Raw genomic sequence first — 19,289 nt, 5'->3', positions numbered from 1 at the left:
GTCAGGCTTATTTACGTCACAAGTGTACCCCTAAAAAAGCCTTGTTTATTTGCCAAAAGAATGTATATTTTTAGCTCAGCGAAGCCGACTGCAGATGGTAGAATGTTGGCGACATTCCTTTAAGGGCACCTGGTTCCAGTCTGAATTAATTTATATTTACATAAATTAATTTTAAATATATAAAATATTAAGCAAATTAGTTACTTACTTAAGCTATTCCGACACGAACTGACACCCATCATGCAGCCATTGCCAAACTCGCACTTTACAGATTCTCCATCTATATTTGTCTTTCCGCAGACGGGCATGTAAACTGCAGGACAGAATTCAGGACACCTTTCCCTTCCTTGTGCCTCGATTTGAATCGAAAGGAGAAACAAGATTAAAGTGACAAAAAAAGACTTCATTTTCGGGTAAATTCTGATTGATTTCTGTGATTTGTGTCATTCAGATGCGCTTTTATAGGCCAATCCAGCGGGGGATGCCCTGCCATTGACAGGTTTTAAATAAACAACAGCTGTGAAATTCTCATTAAATTTGTATAGTACGAAAATAAATTGCATTCAGACTCGAATTACATACTGCCCTTATCGGGAGCCATCGATCATGCGCCTATGAAGTGGCGAGACAATCCAAAATATTCCACACCCACCGTTCAAAACTGGTTAACCGCTGTAACCTTCATTCACTCTGGGATCACCTTAAATGGCTGCAAAGTCGGAATGGAAAACGTGCTGCCCGGCTTAACAATTATATGTTTGAATTTCAATTTACAGCGCTCATTTTCTGCCACAAATCGAATCGATTCGGCAACCACTTGAACTCCCTAAAGAGGTCGGTGGGGCGCCAAGGGAAAGTCGGTCATGCCTGCTCCACGGACGTGGGTGTGGGTGTGGATGCTCTTGGCGGTCATGAGTCTGACACTGGGTCAGTCCATTGCTGAAGTCATTAGTGATGCTATCCCCGAAAATGACTTAACCCCTGAAGTAAGCTCTGGAAAAGATGAATGTTCAAAGTGCAATATACTTTATCCCAAAGAGGAGTACGTCGTGCAATCTCAAAAAAAGGATAAACCGAATCCACATAATGTTGTCTTTCTTGTGAAAGATCGCAAAACGGGACGAGACATCAAAGTAGCCTTTAGGAATGGCATTAAAAATGAAAAGGGAGTTCGAGTCTTACAATCCTCTATTAAAGTCCAAGAATCCCTGTCCACAAATTATCAAATATATGCGTTTATCGGTTGATCAGCCGAAAAACTGGACGTCCTTATAAAATAGATTTTAAAAAGTGCCTGAAAAATGGAAAGCATACTGTCAAACTAACCTCCTGAGAGTAATCTAGGCTTAACCACTGGAAAAAATATATATTTTAATAATGTTTTACAAAACTTTATAGAAAATTGTTTAATAAGTTTCCTCAAATTTATACTCAAGCAAATCAGAAAATGAGAAAAAGTAAAGGGTTTACTTTTCCTAAAAAAATAAAAATTTGAATAAGTGGGACTTTTTATTTCAATCTTTTTATTTTTTACTCGAGTGCCAGGCGCTTTAATCCAACAACACTCACAGCTCCCATTCACTTGGCTGCGACCTGTCGACTGTCATGTTATTATTATTATTTTTTTTTTTGCTTTTGGCCAGTCCAGAGCTGGCCGAAACGAAGCAGACCGACCGGCGGGTGGGCGTTGAAGTTGGCCAACGAGATACGCACACTGGCACTAACGCATGCGGTGTCGCCAAGCTGACAGAGCCAGAGATTTATTACTCAAGGAGTTCACATATCTGCCAGCTGCTTGTTTTCTTTGCCCCGAATCGATACACCTTCCAAAGACAAAGTCAATCAAAATGTTCGTAGATATTGCTCGTACTTTCGAATTGAAAGCCGAAACCGGAAATCTGCAAAGGCAATGACTTTCAAAAGTCCGAGGCGATTAATGCAATTAAAGCAGATGAGTGTTTGTCAAAATCAGGCGTCATACTAATATAAGTGACCGACTGATTTCAAGCCTGTTTCTTGCTCTAAATCTGCCCTAAGTCGGCGTTAAATTTTAATTTTTTCCATCTCAATGCACAAACTGAATAGAAAACTCTGCATTCCAGTTAGACCTGCAAGATTAATAGCAATGCAAATTATTGGTGTCTTACTTTCCTGTTTCATTTATTGCATTATAATAGCCGAATCTCAAAGCTTTATAAGTAACCCAATTCCAAAGTGTGGTAAAGGTCTTATATTGACTCCAGGAGACCGCTGCCGAAAGTTAAGTAACACAATTTATTATGTACCCCGATGGCTCAAGAGGTTATCATTAATTGTATGCATTGTAAATACCTTAATATTGGTTTTTGTTTTATTAAACAGCCGGCATAAAAGAAGTAGTAGAAGGAGAAGTGCATGGAGTCCTGCCCCAGGATGTGTTCTCGCGGAGGTCCGCCGGTATGTGGCTGGTTTCCCTTCACGGACAGCAACGGAGTTAATGGCGGAAGGAGTCGAACCTTCCGAAGCCGCTGCCTTTTGGATCTATATGCCTGCCGAAATGCCGAAGGTGAGAATAAATATATTCAAATATAGTTATATTGAAATTACTTTTTATTTTCAGCTTATGTCAACGAGCCACAAATTGGAGCTTGCCCAGCTGAGAATTAGCACTTATACCAATAATGTGTTAAACTAAATAAATAAATAAAGTATAATTAACTCTCATTGCATTTTAGTTTTGAATTATTAATTCGTTAGAGACAAAGAAGATTTCGACAATAAAAATAAAGCAAAATTCTGGTTCAGAAATTTGACCTTTAAAGACATAGGAAACAATTATTAATGTATTAAAAGTAAGAGAGCAAGCTGACTTCTGTACTCGGAAGTTTTGTTTTCTTTTGCAATTTGCTTTTATTAATAAAAAGAAAAACTAACAGGATATATAAAAAATTTATTAATTTAATATAATATTAGATATTACTCGTACTTTCGAATTAAAGGCCGAAACCGGAAATCTGCAAAGACAATGACTTTCAAAAGTCCGAGGCGATTAATCCAATTAAAGCAGATGAGTGTTTGTCAAAATCTGGCGTCACACTTTTATAATTCAAGTGACCGACTGAAGTCAAGCCTGTTTCTTGCTCTAAATCTGCTCTAAGTCGGGAGTTAAATTTTAATTTTTTCCATCTCAATGCACAAACTGAATAGAAAACTCTGCATTCCAGTCTATACCTGCAAGATTAAAGCAATGCAAATTATTAGTGTCGTACTTTTCTGTTTCATTTATTGCATTATAATAACAGAATCTCAAAGCATTTTATTTAACACAACTCCAAAGTGTGATAAAGATCATATATTGACTCCAGGAGACCGCTGCCGAAAGTTAAGTAACACAATTTATTATGTACCCCGATGGCTCAAGAGGTTATCGTTAATTGTATGCATTGTAAATACCTTAATATTGGTTTTTGTTTTATTAAACAGCCGGCATAAAAGAAATATTATTCGCAGCTGTTCATACATTATCCATTGATGATGAAGTTCAAAACACTTGGCTTGATGTGGTTTTGGCTTTATAAAAATATCAGTTTCCGAGAGGAAGCGACTCAGTCACCTATTCTCATCTATCTCAACATGGTCGCCAAGTGGTCGATGCTCGCCATTTTATTTAGTGGATTACTTTATCTAAGTAACACCCAGACTACGGATTGTTCGAATAATTGTATGCTTCGTGCCAGGTGTACGCCCTACTATAAGGACCTGGTTTGGGCAGTTGTGGACCGTGTGTGTCGTGTTTTCCAGAACGGCTGCATCTTTGGCAATGAGAACTGTATGAGAGCCAATCAATGCCTGCCACGTAAGTTATATAAATATATAGAAACTATATAAATATATATAAATAGCATACTAAAAACAAAACCCATCAGCTATGGTGGCCACTACCAAGGAGAAGTGCATGGAGTCCTGCCCCAGGATGTGTTCTCGCGGAGGTCCGCCGGTATGTGGCTGGTTTCCCTTCACGGACAGCAACGGAGTTAATGGCGGAAGGAGCCGAACCTTCCGAAGCCGATGCCTTCTGGATCTATATGCCTGCCGAAATGCCGAAGGTGAGAATAAATATTCATTCATATTCATATTCAAATATTCAAATATATTTATATTGAAATTACTTTTTATTTCCCAGCTTATGTCAACGAGCCACAAATTGGAGCTTGCCCAGCAGAGAATTAGCATTCATACCAATAATGTGTTAAACTAAATAAATAAATAAAGTGTAATTAACTCTCAATGCATTTTAGTTTTGATTTATTAATTCGTTAGATACAAAGAAGATTTCGACAATAAATATAAAGCAAAATTCTGGTTCAGAAATTTGAACCTTTAAAGACAGGAAAAAATTATTAATGTATTAAAAGTAAAAAAGCAAGCTGACTTCTGTACCCGGAAGTTTTATTTTCCCTTGCAATTCGCATTTAAAAGAACAACTAACAGGAGATATACAAAATTTTTTAATTTAATATAATAACTTAAAACATCAACTCACTACCAAATCGATACTGAGAAACTCAGCATTCATTTTCAGACACTTATTGAGGAACAAATGAAGTAACAAACTCCAATTCGAACGTAAATTGTGTTAATTTTTGTTTTGCTTTTTAATTCTTTGTTATAAAATTATAAATATTGTTCTTGTGTTGAGATAGATGCCCTGAGTATATGGAAAAAAAAGTAACTAAAGTAGTTTTCTGTTTACCGCCCCCTTGACCTCAAGCCAGCTAGGAAAAATCTCTTATAAAGAAGAACTGTCACCAGAAATAACAATTATATAAACTAATCAATTCTATATTGAAATGCCAAATTTGATGTCATTTATCTTCAATATAGTTATAAATGTCTGAACATTTACCGATCGTTTCTATGAAACTGATGTAGTTTCCGATTTTAATAATATTCTAAGCAAAATTCCGTCATATAAACTAGAAATTATAACAGAAAAAAGATTAACTGCAAGTTTCTTGAGCTGCATTGCAAACATCTGAATAAAATTATAATACACAGCAGGGTTATAATGATCTCAAATTATTAAAATTAAGCCTATAAATATATTTTAATTCAGCTGTTTACACAGATGTATGGTCTCTCTTCCGGAAGCTCAGTATATCCGCATCCAAGGCTATATATTTATTCTCAGGCTTTCCTGTTAATTATCACATTTCTACATTATTTAAAATGGAAGCAGTAAGATTGTTATTTCTCTTGGCTCTACCATGTGGGTTTTTCCAGCTTGGCGAATCCTTGCCTAGAGATTGTTCTGGTACCTGTAATCTTCAATTTCGCTGCGATCCCTATGCCAAAAATCTTATCTGGACCATATCGGACAAGGTTTGCCGCGTTTTTCAAAGCCCGTGTATCTTTGGATCCCACAACTGTCAGAGAGAAAACCAGTGCTTAAAGGGTAAATATTTGCAAAGTTATTATTAAGAACGTTTTCCAAACTGAAAATATATGGATATATCCATTCCCCGTGTAGTTTTGACTGAAACATCTCAGAAAAAGTGCACGAAATACTGCCCAGCTTGTTGTCCGCCATGTGATTCACCAGTTTGTGCCTCATTTTTCTCTTTGGACTTCCAAGGAGTAAGAACAGACCGCCGAATCACATTTCGAAGCCGTTGCCATGCGGATCAATACGCCTGTCAAAATGCAGATGGTAAGAACAATTTAAATTATTTAAACATTACCAATTAAAATGTGCAAATTATTAATAACAAAAGAACACTTTTAAGTGCAATCAATTTAACAAAAGTATTTATAGTTATTAAAATTTAAAATTTTGTATATTTTAAGCTTACGTTGGTGAACCAGAGGTCGGACCTTGTCAATAAACAAAGACTTTACAAACAAAAGGGATTTAAATAGATATTTGAAACAGCTAAAATAAAATGTAATTATTTGTGTTAAAGATCCGTACCATAGTTAATATTTTATGCTCTTTTTTTTATGTTGAATAAGTGATAAATGTACCAGAATTAAAACCGATTCAGATACTTTAATAGTTGCAAGTTACATTAAAATATATCTGGATATATTCATATTTATTTGTATTATTATTTGAGGCTCAATAAATACAATACACACAATACAAATAAATGAAAACTGTATACTTAAATATAAACTAAGCTATATGATAAGTAACAGCCATAGCTCAATAAATGTTAATAATATTTCATAAGCTTTTAATAATATTTTATTATATTTGTTTCTTTCCTAAATGCTGCACAAAGTACAAGTTACCTTTCATATTTATTATTAAACAATTATTTATGAAATTATATTTAATAAACATGTATCCAGGAAATTTAATTAACATACATAACTCCAGAATCATTAAGTAAAGCCTAAAAGTACACTTTAATTGAAATATATGTATATGTAGTACCCTGAATAAATATCTCAAGGCATGTTCTGATGTATTTTTTTTTACTGCAGCTATACTGTAATACTTTAAATTGAGTCTTTTTAATGTAGATTCCATGACGTAGTAACACGTGAAAATGTATATAGATCATTACTAGAATGCTACCCTTTGTCTCTGATTGACAATATGCTTGAAAAATGAGTTCGCTGGCTGGCCTAAATCTGATCATATATAAAACATTATTAAGGCAGCAGCTGGAGACAGTTCCACTGCCCTCTTCCCAAAATGAAGTTGATTCTCCTGGCTATTTTGATTGCCTACCTAGGAGTTACAGCGTCTCAGAACTGCACTACCACGTGCAGACCTGCCGTCGAATATCTGTGCGGAAGAACGCTGCGAAATGGCAGGATGATCTATTGCACCTACAGAAATCCTTGCGAGATGGATCTCCACGCCTGCCAGAAACGGGAAGGTAAGCCATGAAAATGTATTTAATAATAAACCATTATTCACGAGCAATTATTTCTGCAGAGTGGAAAAAACATTTGACAGGTCGATGCCCACGCGATTCGGAGGAGTGCAGACTTTAGGGTGAAAATTTACCCGGCCGCAGGAGAAGCAGCTGAATATTATTTATAAAAATTGTACAAATATTGACACAATTGACAACACAAAATATACGGTTAACACTGTTTTTTGTCGGAGCCCAAAAACTTTTCTGGAAAAAAAATTTAATACGAAATTTGGAAAGAACGCGTACGGTTGCCTAGCAAAAATGCGAATAGCCTGCACATTGGGCGAGAAAATTTTCCTTATTTGTGTGTTTCTAGGGATCTGTGTTGGGCTCGGAGTCGAGGGTCACTTATTATTTTCATTGACAGGTACAGGTAAGTAATTGAAAATTCGAAAATGTGTACAAATATTGTGTATGAAATCGTTGGGCTCGTGTGTTCCAGCGTCCAAGAAGTGCCATGATGTGTGTCCCATGGGTTACCGGGTAGTGTGTGCCCTGGATGTCCTAGACGGATGCCTGCGCACCTTTGCCAGTACTTGTGTGATGAGAATGTACAACTGCAAGTACCAAAAGGGTGAGTTCTGTCTTTGAGGTGTTCTAAATCAGCAGTTAAATAAGTACTTTACTTTAGCCTTCACTTCTTGACATTAGCAAGACAACACATTATGTATTTATTTTTATATCATTTGTTTTTATGAAGAATTACTTAAGAAAATATTTTTATTGCTTAAATTTTAGATTATCGCATAATAGCTGAGAGAGCCTGTGAGTTTATCACCAACGACGACCTCGATAGGCTGACCATCTAGCGGCTGGTGTCGGAGGCTAGACGGAAATGCTGGCCGTCGCCAGAGGACGCCAGTGGCGCAGTGCGCACGCGTCGTATACGCAACGTGTGGCGCGAATAGCCGCATGCGAAGGTGAACGGGCCAGGATATACCACAACACAAACTCTCTGGACTCTCAGACTTAATCTCTAGGCACGCGTCACGTCACCTCCGCGAACGAAAATCGCCAATTTCTTCTCCGTTTTCCCCCAGCAAAGCTTTCCTTTTTTTGTACAACTCAATTTACATTTTAAAACAAATAGAAAAAATCTAAAACAAGAAACAAATTTTTTAAATCAGTTAAATAGCGCGAAGAGAAGCCCAAAAACGTGCTGGGAAAAAGTGCCAAGAAAAAGTATACAAAGGAAAATACGCGAAAGTGCCGCAGATTGGCGCAAGTGAAAAATTGTTTGGGCAGGCAGCAGGAGCAGCGCAAGGAATATTATAATTCTCGGGATACTCTGGTCTTGTGAGAGCTGAAGGCTGCAAAGTTTTCTCGCCCAGTGATTCAATAACAGGTTGGTTATTGTTGCTGACAAAAATTGTTGCTTAATTGTGGTTGAAGCGGGGGGAAAACAATAAATGTCTGCATTGCATGTCAGCCAACTGCGTATCATAAATTATGTATAACATTCGGTTGTGTGCGCTCGCCGAGTGTGTCTGCGTGAATGTGTATTGGTGTGTGTATTTGCCACTTGTTTGTTGTTTACTCGCGTGTGTATAAAAAGTATTATGAAAGTTTTTATTTTATTTACTATTGCTGACAAGTGCACATTACGTTTTTCTTAAATATAAATAAATATTTAAATAGCTTTCCTTAGAAAATTAAAAAAAGGTGTTTCACATTTCCAAAGAAATATGTGCTATTCCTTAAATTGTATACATTACGATAAAAACACACCAAAGCTTTTGTGTAAAAGCTCTCCTCAAAGCTCAATGCGATTTGCGGCACTATGTTGATATACCAGGAGAGTGTAGATTAATTATTAAATAATTTATGTATTTACAGCAATATTTTGTACAATCTAAACTTTACTATAATACATCTTAACAGGAGAAAATCCTTTTAAACATATTTGTTATATTTTTATTAAATAGTATACTTGCCATAGGTCATTTAAAGGGTTGAAATCAATTTAACTCATAAAAAAGTGGATTAAACTGTTTTATTTAATAATTACTTCCATTTTACAATAACTTTTAAACTGCGCGCCCAAAAATAATCGATAAGTTAACTGCAAGAAGTACAACCAACATCCAGTGTATATCGATATTTGCATTACCAAATAGTGTTGTAAAAATGGATTTTAATGTTCTTATACGAACAGAAATGTTTAAGAACGCACAAGAAAAATACTATTTTCACAAGAAAACTATATAAATTGCAGTCACCACTTTCGTACAAAAAACAGTGACTGCTGGCAGGTATGCAAGTGTCATCTCTAGGTTTGTTATCAACATTGTTATCGGTGCAGAACAACAAAAAAGATGTGTGTGCAAATTGAATAATAACAATAGTGCGTGCGGGTGGTCTGATCGGAAAAGAACAAACCAAGACAAAGAATATTTGATATTATATTAATGGCGTGTCAAGTGAAATAAGTAAGTACGCAAGGACAATGCAACATCCTGTGCGGTTATCTCTGCGTTAATCTCCAAGATGTGTGTGTGCGTGTTTGTTTCTGCAAATACTTTAGCATAAGTGTTCGTGTGCCGATTTGTGTTTTGTTCCCCGCCCACAAAACGAGGCGAGAATCCAACAACAACAACAATAATGGCAACAATAGAGCAGAGTCCGCGATGCAGTGGCAATCAAAGAAATGGAAATTTACCATGAATCAGAGAACTGTCAGTACCCCGGGACGACGACCGCCTCTCTATCTATCATTCCGGGGTCTTTATCGTAAGCTGCGTACAATTCCCCTTGCATTACCCGATCGGGCGAACGAGATCCCCTACACGGGGAAAAAATATTTGTGCATGCAAATATTGCACAAATTTTATATGTTTTATATAAGTTTGTTTTAAATTAACTGCAAGGAAATTTTGTAGGATTTGTTTTTCAAAAATCTGGGAGAAGATATTTTTGTTTTCAATTAAATACCAGCGGAGGTATTCACTTTAATCAGAATATCGTTATATGGTCGGACTATTATATTATTCTTATATTACGTTAACAAACTTCTTTTGCTATCAGGTGTAGCAGAGAATCAACACACCCGTTTCCATTTAAATTATGTTAAAGAATTAGATATTAATGCTCTTCAATTTGATTAGATCCTAATCAAACCATAATAGTAAACCTTAAATCTTAATAATAAATTATAAAATTATATACTGTTTTTAAGAAATCAATAGGCGTTTTAAAAGCCTAAAAAATGTATTTAAATGTATGCAAGTGGAATTTGTTAGATTCCGATTTTAAATTTGTAAATAGTTTATTAAATCTTAAATATAAATGGTATGTTACTACTACCTATATTTCAAACTTGAAGTTCTTATATAATATGTTATCATATAATTTACTACATTTCCCCGTGCACCTTCCACTTGAGCGACCATTTAATTGGCCTCAATGTGCATATTGTTCGCATATGCTAAAATTCATGAAATTTGAGAAGCGTGTCTCACAAATTTGTTGTTGGCTTTGAATAACAATAAAGTTCGGGTTACGCGACGTCCGGTATTTCAAGGGGTTGGTCTCGTAACGGTAAATTGCGGTGCACTTTCAACCTTTGGCTTTGACATTGGCTGCTCGAGCTTCCTTTTCCAGGAATCGTCTGACACCCGCTCTCACTGACCTTGACATTTGCCGTTAAAGTACCAGGAGGAACATTCCTCCGTGTGTGTGTCGTGGGTGGATAAGGGGTGGTGGGTCGGCGATTCCTTCACGTACCCCGCGGCATTGACAGCTTTTAAAGTATATCCCTGGCAGGGGCAAAACATTCACTTTGCATTCATTAATATTTAATTTGATTTAAGGAAACTTCATTCGTTTTTATCAACCCAAAAAAATACAATAAATTCCTTTACTCAGAATAATTTAAAGGAAAATATGTATTTTAAAAATATGAATTTTATAGTTGTAAAGTTTCTTCTCTGCGCAGTGTGTTAAAATTTAGCATAACTTTATATCTGGCTAGTTTTGTAACTTCTTTAACTTGTCTTTTAAAATTTCCTAAAAATATAAATTCTTTAAATGAGTACCGTCGAGAAAAAAAAGTCCATCTACAAGTTATTTGTTTGCCTTATTTTGACGTCATTGCTGGAATGCTTATTGATTTGCGTGTAGGGTTTTTGAAAACTTTATGGTCAACTGGTTAATAAGGAGCGACGGCGACTGACAAACAAAAGCAAAAGTAATAAAGCCGGTCTGTATGTGGAAGGGGAGTGGGGTTGGTGGGAATGAGGAGAAGGATTGGGTGGGACAACCATGACGATGACGCACGATACATGATTGCCGCCCGGCTGACGCACAATTGATAAAGTGCAGCCATAAATGAGGCGGTTATTCATCTCGGGATTTCCTTTTTCTCTGATTGTACACAGAAAAGAATCCAAAGCAAGGATTAGTTTTATATTCGGAGTATTCTCAAAGAAAACAAAAACTAGGTATAACTAAAGTTCTTCCAGGAAGTACAATTAAAAAATATTTCACAAATATAGAAGATTTGTAAATAAAACTTTAAAGAATGTTTCTAACAACCTCTTTTTTCCTGTGCACAGGGAAGAGCAACGAGTTCCTCCGGCTACGGCTGCTGCTGCTGTTGCTTGGGCACACTTCTGGGCAACGCATTGTCGCCGCCGACCGCAAAGCTGGGCAAAATTATGAACTTGTGTTCCTCGGGCGCAACGGCATCGACCACATCGTTATCGTCCACGGGCCAGGCGGAGAGGAGCGGAGGAGTCCCAGGAGGAGGTGCCGGAAGCGGCGGAGGTATCGGTGGCGAAGGAGAAGGTGGAGGCGGAGGCAGAGGTGGCAGTGCCAGCGGCGGCGGCGACACAGGTCCCTCGGAGGCCACACACTGCTTTGGCGGAGTCGGTGGAAGCTCTGTTTCAGAGGAGTTGACAAACGCGAATAGCCCGGCCAACGGAGGGGCAGGAGGAACGAGTGCAGCCACAGGTGGTGGCCAACAGCCGACTGGCAGCAACAAACACAGCCAGCTAAACAACGAAAACAACGCAACCATGCCGCCCGAGACGCGACCCAAGATGGTGACCGTCAAGCATCCGGAGTCTAACAAGCCCAAGCCCACCACCAAGAAGAGCAAGCCCATCCAGGCGGACCAGGACGTCATCAAGGCGCTGCAGAGATGCCGAGATGAAGGCAAGTAACTCAACTTAAAACGAATTAACTATCTAACGTGGCATTCAAATATTTTCTCGCAGGCATCAAGCGCTTGGACCTGAGTAACTCCTCGATCACTGTTATCCCCAGCACAGTGAAGGAGTGCATCCATCTTACGGAGTTGTACCTGTACAGCAACAAGATCGGGCAATTGCCGCCGGAGATTGGATGCCTAGTGAGCTTACGCAACCTGGCTCTAAACGAGAACTCACTGACCTCGCTTCCGGAGTCGCTGCAAAATTGCAGCCAGCTAAAGGTACTGGATCTGCGGCACAACAAGCTGGCAGAGATACCCCCCGTGATCTATCGACTGCGCAGTCTGACCACTCTCTACCTGCGCTTTAATCGCATCACCACTGTGGCGGATGACCTGGGCCAGCTGGTCAATCTGACCATGCTGAGTCTCCGGGAGAACAAAATCCGGGAGCTGGGCAGTGCCATGGGAGCGCTGGTGAACCTCACCACGCTGGACGTGTCGCACAATCACCTGGAGCACCTGCCGGAGGACATTGGAAACTGTGTGAACCTCCGCTCCCTGGATCTGCAGCACAACGAGCTGCTGGACATACCCGATAGCATCGGAAACCTTAAGTCCCTGGTGCGCCTGGGCATGAGGTACAATCGGTTGAGCAGTGTGCCGGCTACCCTGAAGAACTGCAAGAGCATGGACGAGTTCAATGTGGAGGGCAATGGCATCACTCAGCTCCCGGACGGCATGTTGGCCAGCTTGAGCGGACTAACCACCATAACCCTGTCGCGAAATCAGTTCACTAGCTACCCGACTGGCGGACCAGCGCAGTTCACCAACGTTTATAGCATCAACCTAGAGCACAATCGGATCGATAAGATCCCCTACGGAATTTTCTCGCGGGCCAAGGGCCTCACTAAACTGAACATGAAGGAGAATATGCTGACTGCTCTGCCCCTGGATATCGGTACCTGGGTGAACATGGTGGAGCTTAACCTGGCCACCAATGCGCTCCAGAAGCTGCCCGATGACATCATGAACCTGCAGAACCTCGAGATACTCATCCTGTCCAACAATATGCTCAAGAAGATACCGAACACGATTGGGAACCTAAGAAGGCTGAGGATCCTGGACCTGGAGGAGAACCGCATCGAGGTACTGCCACACGAAATCGGTCTGTTGCACGAGCTGCAGCGACTTATCCTGCAGACCAATCAGATCACAATGCTACCGCGCAGCATCGGCCACCTGGGCAACCTGACTCACCTGTCTGTTAGCGAAAACAACCTGCAGTTCCTGCCCGAGGAGATTGGGTCGCTGGAGAGTCTGGAGAATCTGTACATTAACCAGAATCCCGGCTTGGAGAAGCTGCCGTTTGAGCTGGCCCTGTGCCAGAACCTCAAGTATCTAAACATTGACAAGTGCCCGTTGAGCACGATTCCGCCGGAGATCCAGGCGGGCGGACCGTCCCTGGTGCTACAGTGGCTTAAGATGCACTCGCCATACCGCCAAATGTGAGATGTGGACGGCGTCTGGCGCACCGTCTACGTGGGCAGCGACTGCTACTATCAGTACGAGCTGCAGGCGGTGAGCCAGGCGCCCGGTGGTGGTGCTGCAGGTGGTGGGGGAGCTGCAGCAGGTGGAGCATCTGGTGGAGGATCCTCCAGGAGCGGCGACCGACGCTAACGGTGCGATCTCAGCTAACGGGCGAGAGATCCTGTCCCCACAAATCCTTCAACCCAATCCTCTAGGGGGGAAACTTCATTGGTTAGGTGCTACTACTTGAACTTTTGTATTGAAACAATTTTTTAAATATATTTAAGTAATATTTTATTATTATATTAATACCAAAATATTTTTTATGATTTACATTAATTTTATAATTATAAATAATATGTTTTTTTAATCCGTTTCAAGTTTCGAGTTTAAGTTCAAATAGATATTACAAACTAAACTCAAGACGGAAACGCAAATTCACCATCTGATTATCGTTTAATTAATTTAAAAAGCGACAAACTGAAAACAAGAATATTAGTTTCTTTGGAAAAGTTAAAGTGTATTCACACAATAATCTTAAAACCTGAAAACCGACTAGTGTTTCGAGATTATATTTAATCTGTAGTGTTCCCCTAGTTTAGTTCATCCTACTCAATTTGTAGGATTATTAAAATATTAATTTGTAAACCTTTTCTTGAGTGGTTTCACCCCCTTGACCCCGACTGGAGTGCGTTGGCTGACAAAATGATGGCTTTAACACGTTATACCAATGTCCCGCGTATTAAAAACTGCCCCGATTTGCTTTTTCTTTCTGTGTTCATGTCCAGTCCAGAGTCCAGAATTTAGGTTCTAATTTAACTTATGCTTCCAAAAGCTAGACAGAAAAAGAGAAATAAAAATGAAACGCGAATCGAAACGAAAGTGTATTGAAAGCTTTAAACCTTCTGTTCAATGTTTGGTCATAGAGAAAGCTAAATCCAATGTTCAAAACTACACAAAAAATACGCAAGCGCCAAGGAATTGTTTGAAAACAAAAACAAAAAACTAAAGAGTGGTTAAGAAATTATTAATCTGTATACACATAAATCGTAGACGTATTTTGTATAAGCAAGCGCAAAGAAAAACTAAGCATCAAGTATTAAACTGTGTGTAATTTGTTAAAAAAAAGAAGATTGTAAATTTATGTTTTTTTGTGGCGCCCCAAAAAGATCGGCATTTTATATGTTAGTCTAAGCAAAAATTAACCACAAAAATAATCAACTGCAGCCATTTGCACTAGGGAAAGATAATGTCGTATAATTCATGTGCGTTGTCGTGTGTCTGTAACTAATTTGAATGAATATTTTAGATTATTTCAAGGCATTTAGTTACCATAACCATAATCAACGATATATATGTTTGCATGGAGAGTAAACCAAGTTTAGAGTAAATTAATATCGCATAATGGCACATAACTGATAAGCGGAAAAGATATTTAGAGATAACATGGACTCATAGTTGTTGCTCTTCTAGGGAAGATTGGATTGACAATGATAAAGGGAGGAAATGTGTTTTGACAACGGAAGTTTGTTTAAAATAAAATGTTTTAATTATGTTTAAAATATTGTATACGTAAATGCATTTTGTTGAAGACACCTTTTTAGTAACTTTAAGGCCGATCTGTCATTTAATCAGCTCAAGAAACCACTTATTTAGTTTTATATCATGGACTACATGTCTTGAAACACAAAAGAGATAAGAAGAAGGATACAATTTCGAGCTACTCTCCGCTGCAATGCAACGCAAATGGGCTTTAAACTTTAAACAAATCTTGAATCAATAAATCAACGAAGCTAACTTTAACTGTTGTGCATCCAAACAAACATATTTACACAACTTTTACACATCTATTTTTTGAGAAAAATGAAAAGAAAAGAGCCAACCAAACACTCGAGATACTATACGTACGTATTTATTTCAGACTCCATGGGATATGCATAGTATGTACATATATTTTTCAAACAAACTGTATGCGGCAGGGTAAACTAAACTGGCAAAAGTAATTTAATTACAAAAAAAATAATAATAAAAAGTCTAATAAAACGAAATAAACAAAACGTATATTTCCAACGGTACAAAAATGAAAACGTAAATGTAACAAAAATACAAATAAATGTTAAACTGAATATATTCGCACGCTAGGTTTATGAACACAACACTCCCGAAAAAAAATATATAATTATAATAAATAAATAAAACAAAACCAGAAAAAGGTGACAGAACCAGAATTTGGCGCAATTTCGGGCCAAATTCGCAAATACAAACAATAAATGTTAAACGAGGTCAAGTTAAATGAAAGTGAATGTACAAGTTATATGGTAAACGCGAATCAAGTCAAAATATAATGATATTCCTAAAGTGAAAACATATTAAGCATACCCATAAATATTTGAGAAATAAAAGGAAACAAATGTTAAAATACGTTAAAAAGAATACGGTCTCTTAAGTCTGGTTTCAATTTTTTTCAAGCTGGCAATGCTTTGTGAGCAGTAATCTGATCGCCGATCGGTTTGTACCCTCGAATATATCTTAAATTGATGTCGATGCTAAGGTTTATATTCTTAATTCATTAAGCTTTAAATATGATTATCCATGAGGTAAACACTACCGTCTTTGCACAAATCTGATTGAGTCAGGGAATTGCCATATCATTGAAACTCGGATTAATGAGGTGCGAACCGGTCTAAATATAAACGCATTATAAGGATATATGAGTGTTCATATTAGTCAGGATCCATTAAATTAGCATTAATTAATTCTGGGCCTTTTGTGAGTTATCCAAAGTCTACATATATTAAGGTGTATACCCTAAACAACTGACTCAATCCCGAGGTAGCAGCTCAAACAGCTGTTCCCAGCTCTTTGTACCCCAGAGAGGTGATAACAAAAGACACAATTTTCGCCAGTCAGTTTATAAACAATTTCCAAAGCAGAAGCACAGCGATAAGGTGAGTGGTTCTCCAGGTAGGAAATATACATATATACATAAGCTACGTGCAGGCCAGAGCGTAGTGGAACAAAAAACATAAATGCGCATAAGGCCAGTGCAAATGTGGGCCTTTGTTTTGCTGCCTTGTTATCCAGAAATCACAGTGTCCATCCATTATCCTATACATTTAAAAACCTAACTTATCTTATATGAGTTCTCCAGAATCCTATAATAATCCTGTACATGTATACTTTCAGTTTAACCATGAAAACGTTTACATCTCTCTTGCTGACCTTGGTGTTGGCCTTTCTCGGTCCAGACTCTAGCTGCTCTTACTCCCCCAGGGAGGATCTCAGAATTATTCGGGAATTAAAGAGACAAGAAGCACTAAATCACGCCAAGATAGCAAGGGATTTGGTCCATCGTGCATCATGGGCTGCCTTGGGCAGCATCTCCACCAACAAAGCCGTGGAAAATTACCCAATGGTCAACATTGTTTCCATAGATGATAGCGATTCCAATGGAAACTCCACGGGCTTGGTGCACTTCCTGCTGACCGATCTGGATTTCACGGGGCCAGACTGGCAGAAGGATAATAAAGTGACTTTCATGTTCACCGACGAACAGACTTTGAGGTGTAAGGCCAATGGCAAGGATCCCATGGAACCCACCTGTGCCCGAGCCATGCTCAGTGGCCAAGTAATAAAGGTGAGAAACATGAGAAATAAATCATGTGATGACTACTAAATGTTATATCTTCTTTATACATTAGCTGGATCCCAACGGTACCAACTATCAACCCGCTCTAAATGCTTTTACAAAGCGTCACCCAGCAGCCGTGCACTGGTTAGCTGGTTAGTACAACAGAATTTATAGAATGTAGTATATTATAAATCGATTTTGCCTTTCTATTTTCAATTTATAGCTCACACATTCTACCTGTGCGCCTTGGATATTAAAAATATATATGTGCTGGACTTCTATGGAGGTCCCCACCAGGTCAGCGCTTCTGATTATTATGCCGTTAAGCTGTGAAATAAGCTTATCATGGAGCAAACCAGTGACGCCTCAATGTTTTCGAAATGAAATTTCTTTGTTTCAACGCATTGCACAAAAATTATTAAGGAGACAAAGCGTGCGCGCTGCCACTTATCAGTTAAGCTGTGTGATTTCCAGTCATGGGCATTGACTTTGTACAATCAAAATAAGGAACCAATTTGCAGGAAAATAATATATGTACGTTAAGGTTAAGGTGAACCCAAATTGGCTAGGTTTTAAATATATCTTATTATTAATTTTAAAAGTTCCCGTAATACAAGTAAATCAAATTAAATTGGTTAATTTTTGTGTATATTTTAAACGGAAGTTTGCAAAGTTTATATTATTTTGGCGGTACGCCTTGGATTAGTCTTTTAAAAGGGGTTACAGTGAGGAGGTATTTATCTTAGTGGGATCCGGGCATCGTGCACAGGGTGGCATCGATTTTCTGCAGTTGTGGCAGGATGTCGCGCAGCTTGGAGCGATAGCGAATATCCTTGGCCAGTGGATTGTACTCCAGGTATATGGTCTGCAGAGCCTTGTTCACTTTCAGCACCTCGATGTTCTTCCAGTCATCCACGCCGTTGTGATTTAGCCAGAGCTCCTCGAGCAGCTCGAGGTTCTCTAGATTGGCAATGCCCTTCAATCGGTTCTTGGCCAGATCGAGGGTCTCCAGCTTCTTGTTCTCTGAGAGGTTTTCAATCGTTTCAATTCCATTCTCGGATATGTAGAGCTCCCGGAGGTTTGCAAGCTTTTCCAGGTTTTCGATCTTTACAATTCGATTAGCCTGCAGACTGAGTATCTCCAGGTTGACCAGCGCGTCAAGGTTCTCGATCTTAGCTATCTTGTTCTTGCCAAGGAAGAGCTGCCGAAGATTGACCAACATCTCAATGTTTTCGATCTTCTTCAACTTGTTATCGCCCAGCTCCAGCATGGTAAGGTTGGTCAGCATCCCCAGATTCTCGATAACAGTAATGCGGTTCGCCACAAAGTAGATCTTGTCCAGCTTGACGAGCTTGTCGAGGTTCTCAATCTTGGTCAGGCGATTGAAACTGAGGTCCAGCAGCTCCAGGTTGACCAAGTCATCAAGGTTCTCGATCTTTGTGATCTGGTTGTCGTAAAGCTCCAGCTCTAAGAGGGAAGTCATGGAGGACAGGTTTTCAATCTTCTTGATCAGGTTCCAGCGCAGGAACAAGCGCTCGATCCGCGTCAAAGGCTCAAAGTTTTCCAGCTTCTCAATGCGGCGATGATTCAGATCCAGCTCGTAGCAGTCCGGATCGATGGTGATTATCTCCTCAATGGTGGGCACTTCCTCGGCATTAATTACCTGGATCCCGACTGTTGGCTTGGCGGCTTCAGTATCGTTCATTATTCTGTCGGCATCGCCCATTTTGTATTTTAAAAAAGCTTTATTTCCTTTAAATGACTTTTGGAAAATTCTATGCCGACTTGACTTGTTTATTTCGTTTGCGCAGAGTGTCGAAAGAAGTAAGGTGTTTTTTGCAAGGGAGTTCAGTGACGTCACGGCTAAGTCGGATCTTGTAAGGAACCAGAACTTTATTTTTATCTAATATTATACTATATCTAAAGTGTTGTGATAGCATTTTAGATTTACTGCATTATTTATTAAGTTCTACTATTCTATTAAGTTCAGTTTTAAAATTCCAAATTATTTAGTGGCCAACTGCGCCACCTTCTAAACTTTCCGGCTATTCAATACTGTACATTCTAG

General features: G+C 38.8%; 8 protein-coding genes and 1 long non-coding RNA gene across 11 annotated transcripts; 8 read left to right on the top strand and 1 right to left on the bottom strand.

The window, feature by feature from the left end:
• The first annotated feature begins 587 nt into the window (after positions 1-587).
• On the top strand, positions 588-1,333 carry LOC147644074 (uncharacterized). The gene is given in 2 exon segments (XM_086830306.1): positions 588-1,187; positions 1,190-1,333. Coding segments are annotated over 2 exon segments (468 nt in total). The 5' UTR covers positions 588-863.
• A 767-nt stretch (positions 1,334-2,100) lies between these two features.
• On the top strand, positions 2,101-2,703 carry LOC147644073 (uncharacterized). Its single transcript, XR_015271088.1, has 3 exons — positions 2,101-2,260; positions 2,362-2,545; positions 2,600-2,703. It is a non-coding gene; the product is annotated as an uncharacterized LOC147644073 (long non-coding RNA).
• Positions 2,704-3,189: 486 nt separating this feature from the next.
• LOC110187769 (salivary glue protein Sgs-5) lies at positions 3,190-4,267 on the top strand. The gene is made up of 4 exons (XM_020957232.2): positions 3,190-3,361; positions 3,463-3,835; positions 3,906-4,085; positions 4,163-4,267. The coding sequence occupies exons 2-4, from the start codon at positions 3,511-3,513 to the stop codon at positions 4,207-4,209; spliced, it is 552 nt and encodes a 183-aa protein (XP_020812891.2). The 5' UTR covers positions 3,190-3,361; positions 3,463-3,510; the 3' UTR covers positions 4,210-4,267.
• A 941-nt stretch (positions 4,268-5,208) lies between these two features.
• LOC147644072 (uncharacterized) lies at positions 5,209-5,864 on the top strand. Its single transcript, XM_086830305.1, has 4 exons — positions 5,209-5,217; positions 5,263-5,434; positions 5,510-5,689; positions 5,827-5,864. Exons 1-4 carry the CDS (start codon positions 5,209-5,211, stop codon positions 5,862-5,864), a joined length of 399 nt encoding a protein of 132 aa, XP_086686431.1.
• A 669-nt stretch (positions 5,865-6,533) lies between these two features.
• On the top strand, positions 6,534-7,110 carry LOC110187798 (uncharacterized). The gene is made up of 2 exons (XM_020957272.2): positions 6,534-6,869; positions 6,929-7,110. Exons 1-2 carry the CDS (start codon positions 6,683-6,685, stop codon positions 6,985-6,987), a joined length of 246 nt encoding a protein of 81 aa, XP_020812931.2. The 5' UTR covers positions 6,534-6,682; the 3' UTR covers positions 6,988-7,110.
• On the top strand, positions 7,048-7,873 carry LOC110187797 (uncharacterized). Its single transcript, XM_086830259.1, has 3 exons — positions 7,048-7,278; positions 7,354-7,485; positions 7,650-7,873. The coding sequence occupies exons 1-3, from the start codon at positions 7,173-7,175 to the stop codon at positions 7,718-7,720; spliced, it is 309 nt and encodes a 102-aa protein (XP_086686385.1). The 5' UTR covers positions 7,048-7,172; the 3' UTR covers positions 7,721-7,873.
• Positions 7,855-16,020, top strand: Sur-8 (leucine-rich repeat protein shoc-2). Of its 2 annotated transcripts, none has more exons than XM_086830256.1 (3): positions 7,855-8,256; positions 11,465-12,065; positions 12,128-16,020. In XM_086830256.1, the coding sequence occupies exons 2-3, from the start codon at positions 11,567-11,569 to the stop codon at positions 13,570-13,572; spliced, it is 1,944 nt and encodes a 647-aa protein (XP_086686382.1). In that variant the 5' UTR covers positions 7,855-8,256; positions 11,465-11,566; the 3' UTR covers positions 13,573-16,020. The 2 variants fall into 2 exon arrangements, with proteins under 2 accessions (XP_086686382.1, XP_020812929.1); XM_020957270.2 differs by lacking the exon at positions 7,855-8,256 and adding an exon at positions 8,741-9,340.
• Positions 16,021-16,397: 377 nt separating this feature from the next.
• Positions 16,398-17,884, top strand: CREG (Cellular Repressor of E1A-stimulated Genes). Of its 2 annotated transcripts, none has more exons than XM_020957132.2 (4): positions 16,398-16,538; positions 16,777-17,227; positions 17,292-17,373; positions 17,445-17,884. In XM_020957132.2, exons 2-4 carry the CDS (start codon positions 16,784-16,786, stop codon positions 17,552-17,554), a joined length of 636 nt encoding a protein of 211 aa, XP_020812791.1. In that variant the 5' UTR covers positions 16,398-16,538; positions 16,777-16,783; the 3' UTR covers positions 17,555-17,884. The 2 variants fall into 2 exon arrangements, with proteins under 2 accessions (XP_020812791.1, XP_086686384.1); XM_086830258.1 differs by having other exon boundaries at positions 16,455-16,554.
• On the bottom strand, positions 17,853-19,284 carry sds22 (protein phosphatase 1 regulatory subunit sds22). Its single transcript, XM_020957131.2, has one exon. The coding sequence runs from the start codon at positions 18,945-18,947 to the stop codon at positions 17,964-17,966; it is 984 nt and encodes a 327-aa protein (XP_020812790.2). The 5' UTR covers positions 18,948-19,284; the 3' UTR covers positions 17,853-17,963.
• Positions 19,285-19,289: the final 5 nt, after the last annotated feature.

The sequence above is a fragment of the Drosophila serrata genome, unplaced genomic scaffold (genome assembly GCF_035046125.1).
Source record: "Drosophila serrata isolate PLE 108 unplaced genomic scaffold, ASM3504612v1 contig_233, whole genome shotgun sequence".
Lineage (NCBI taxonomy): Eukaryota > Metazoa > Arthropoda > Insecta > Diptera > Drosophilidae > Drosophila > Drosophila serrata.
Note: the sequence above shows the minus strand (reverse complement) of the source record. Positions and strands in the feature narration are given on the sequence as shown.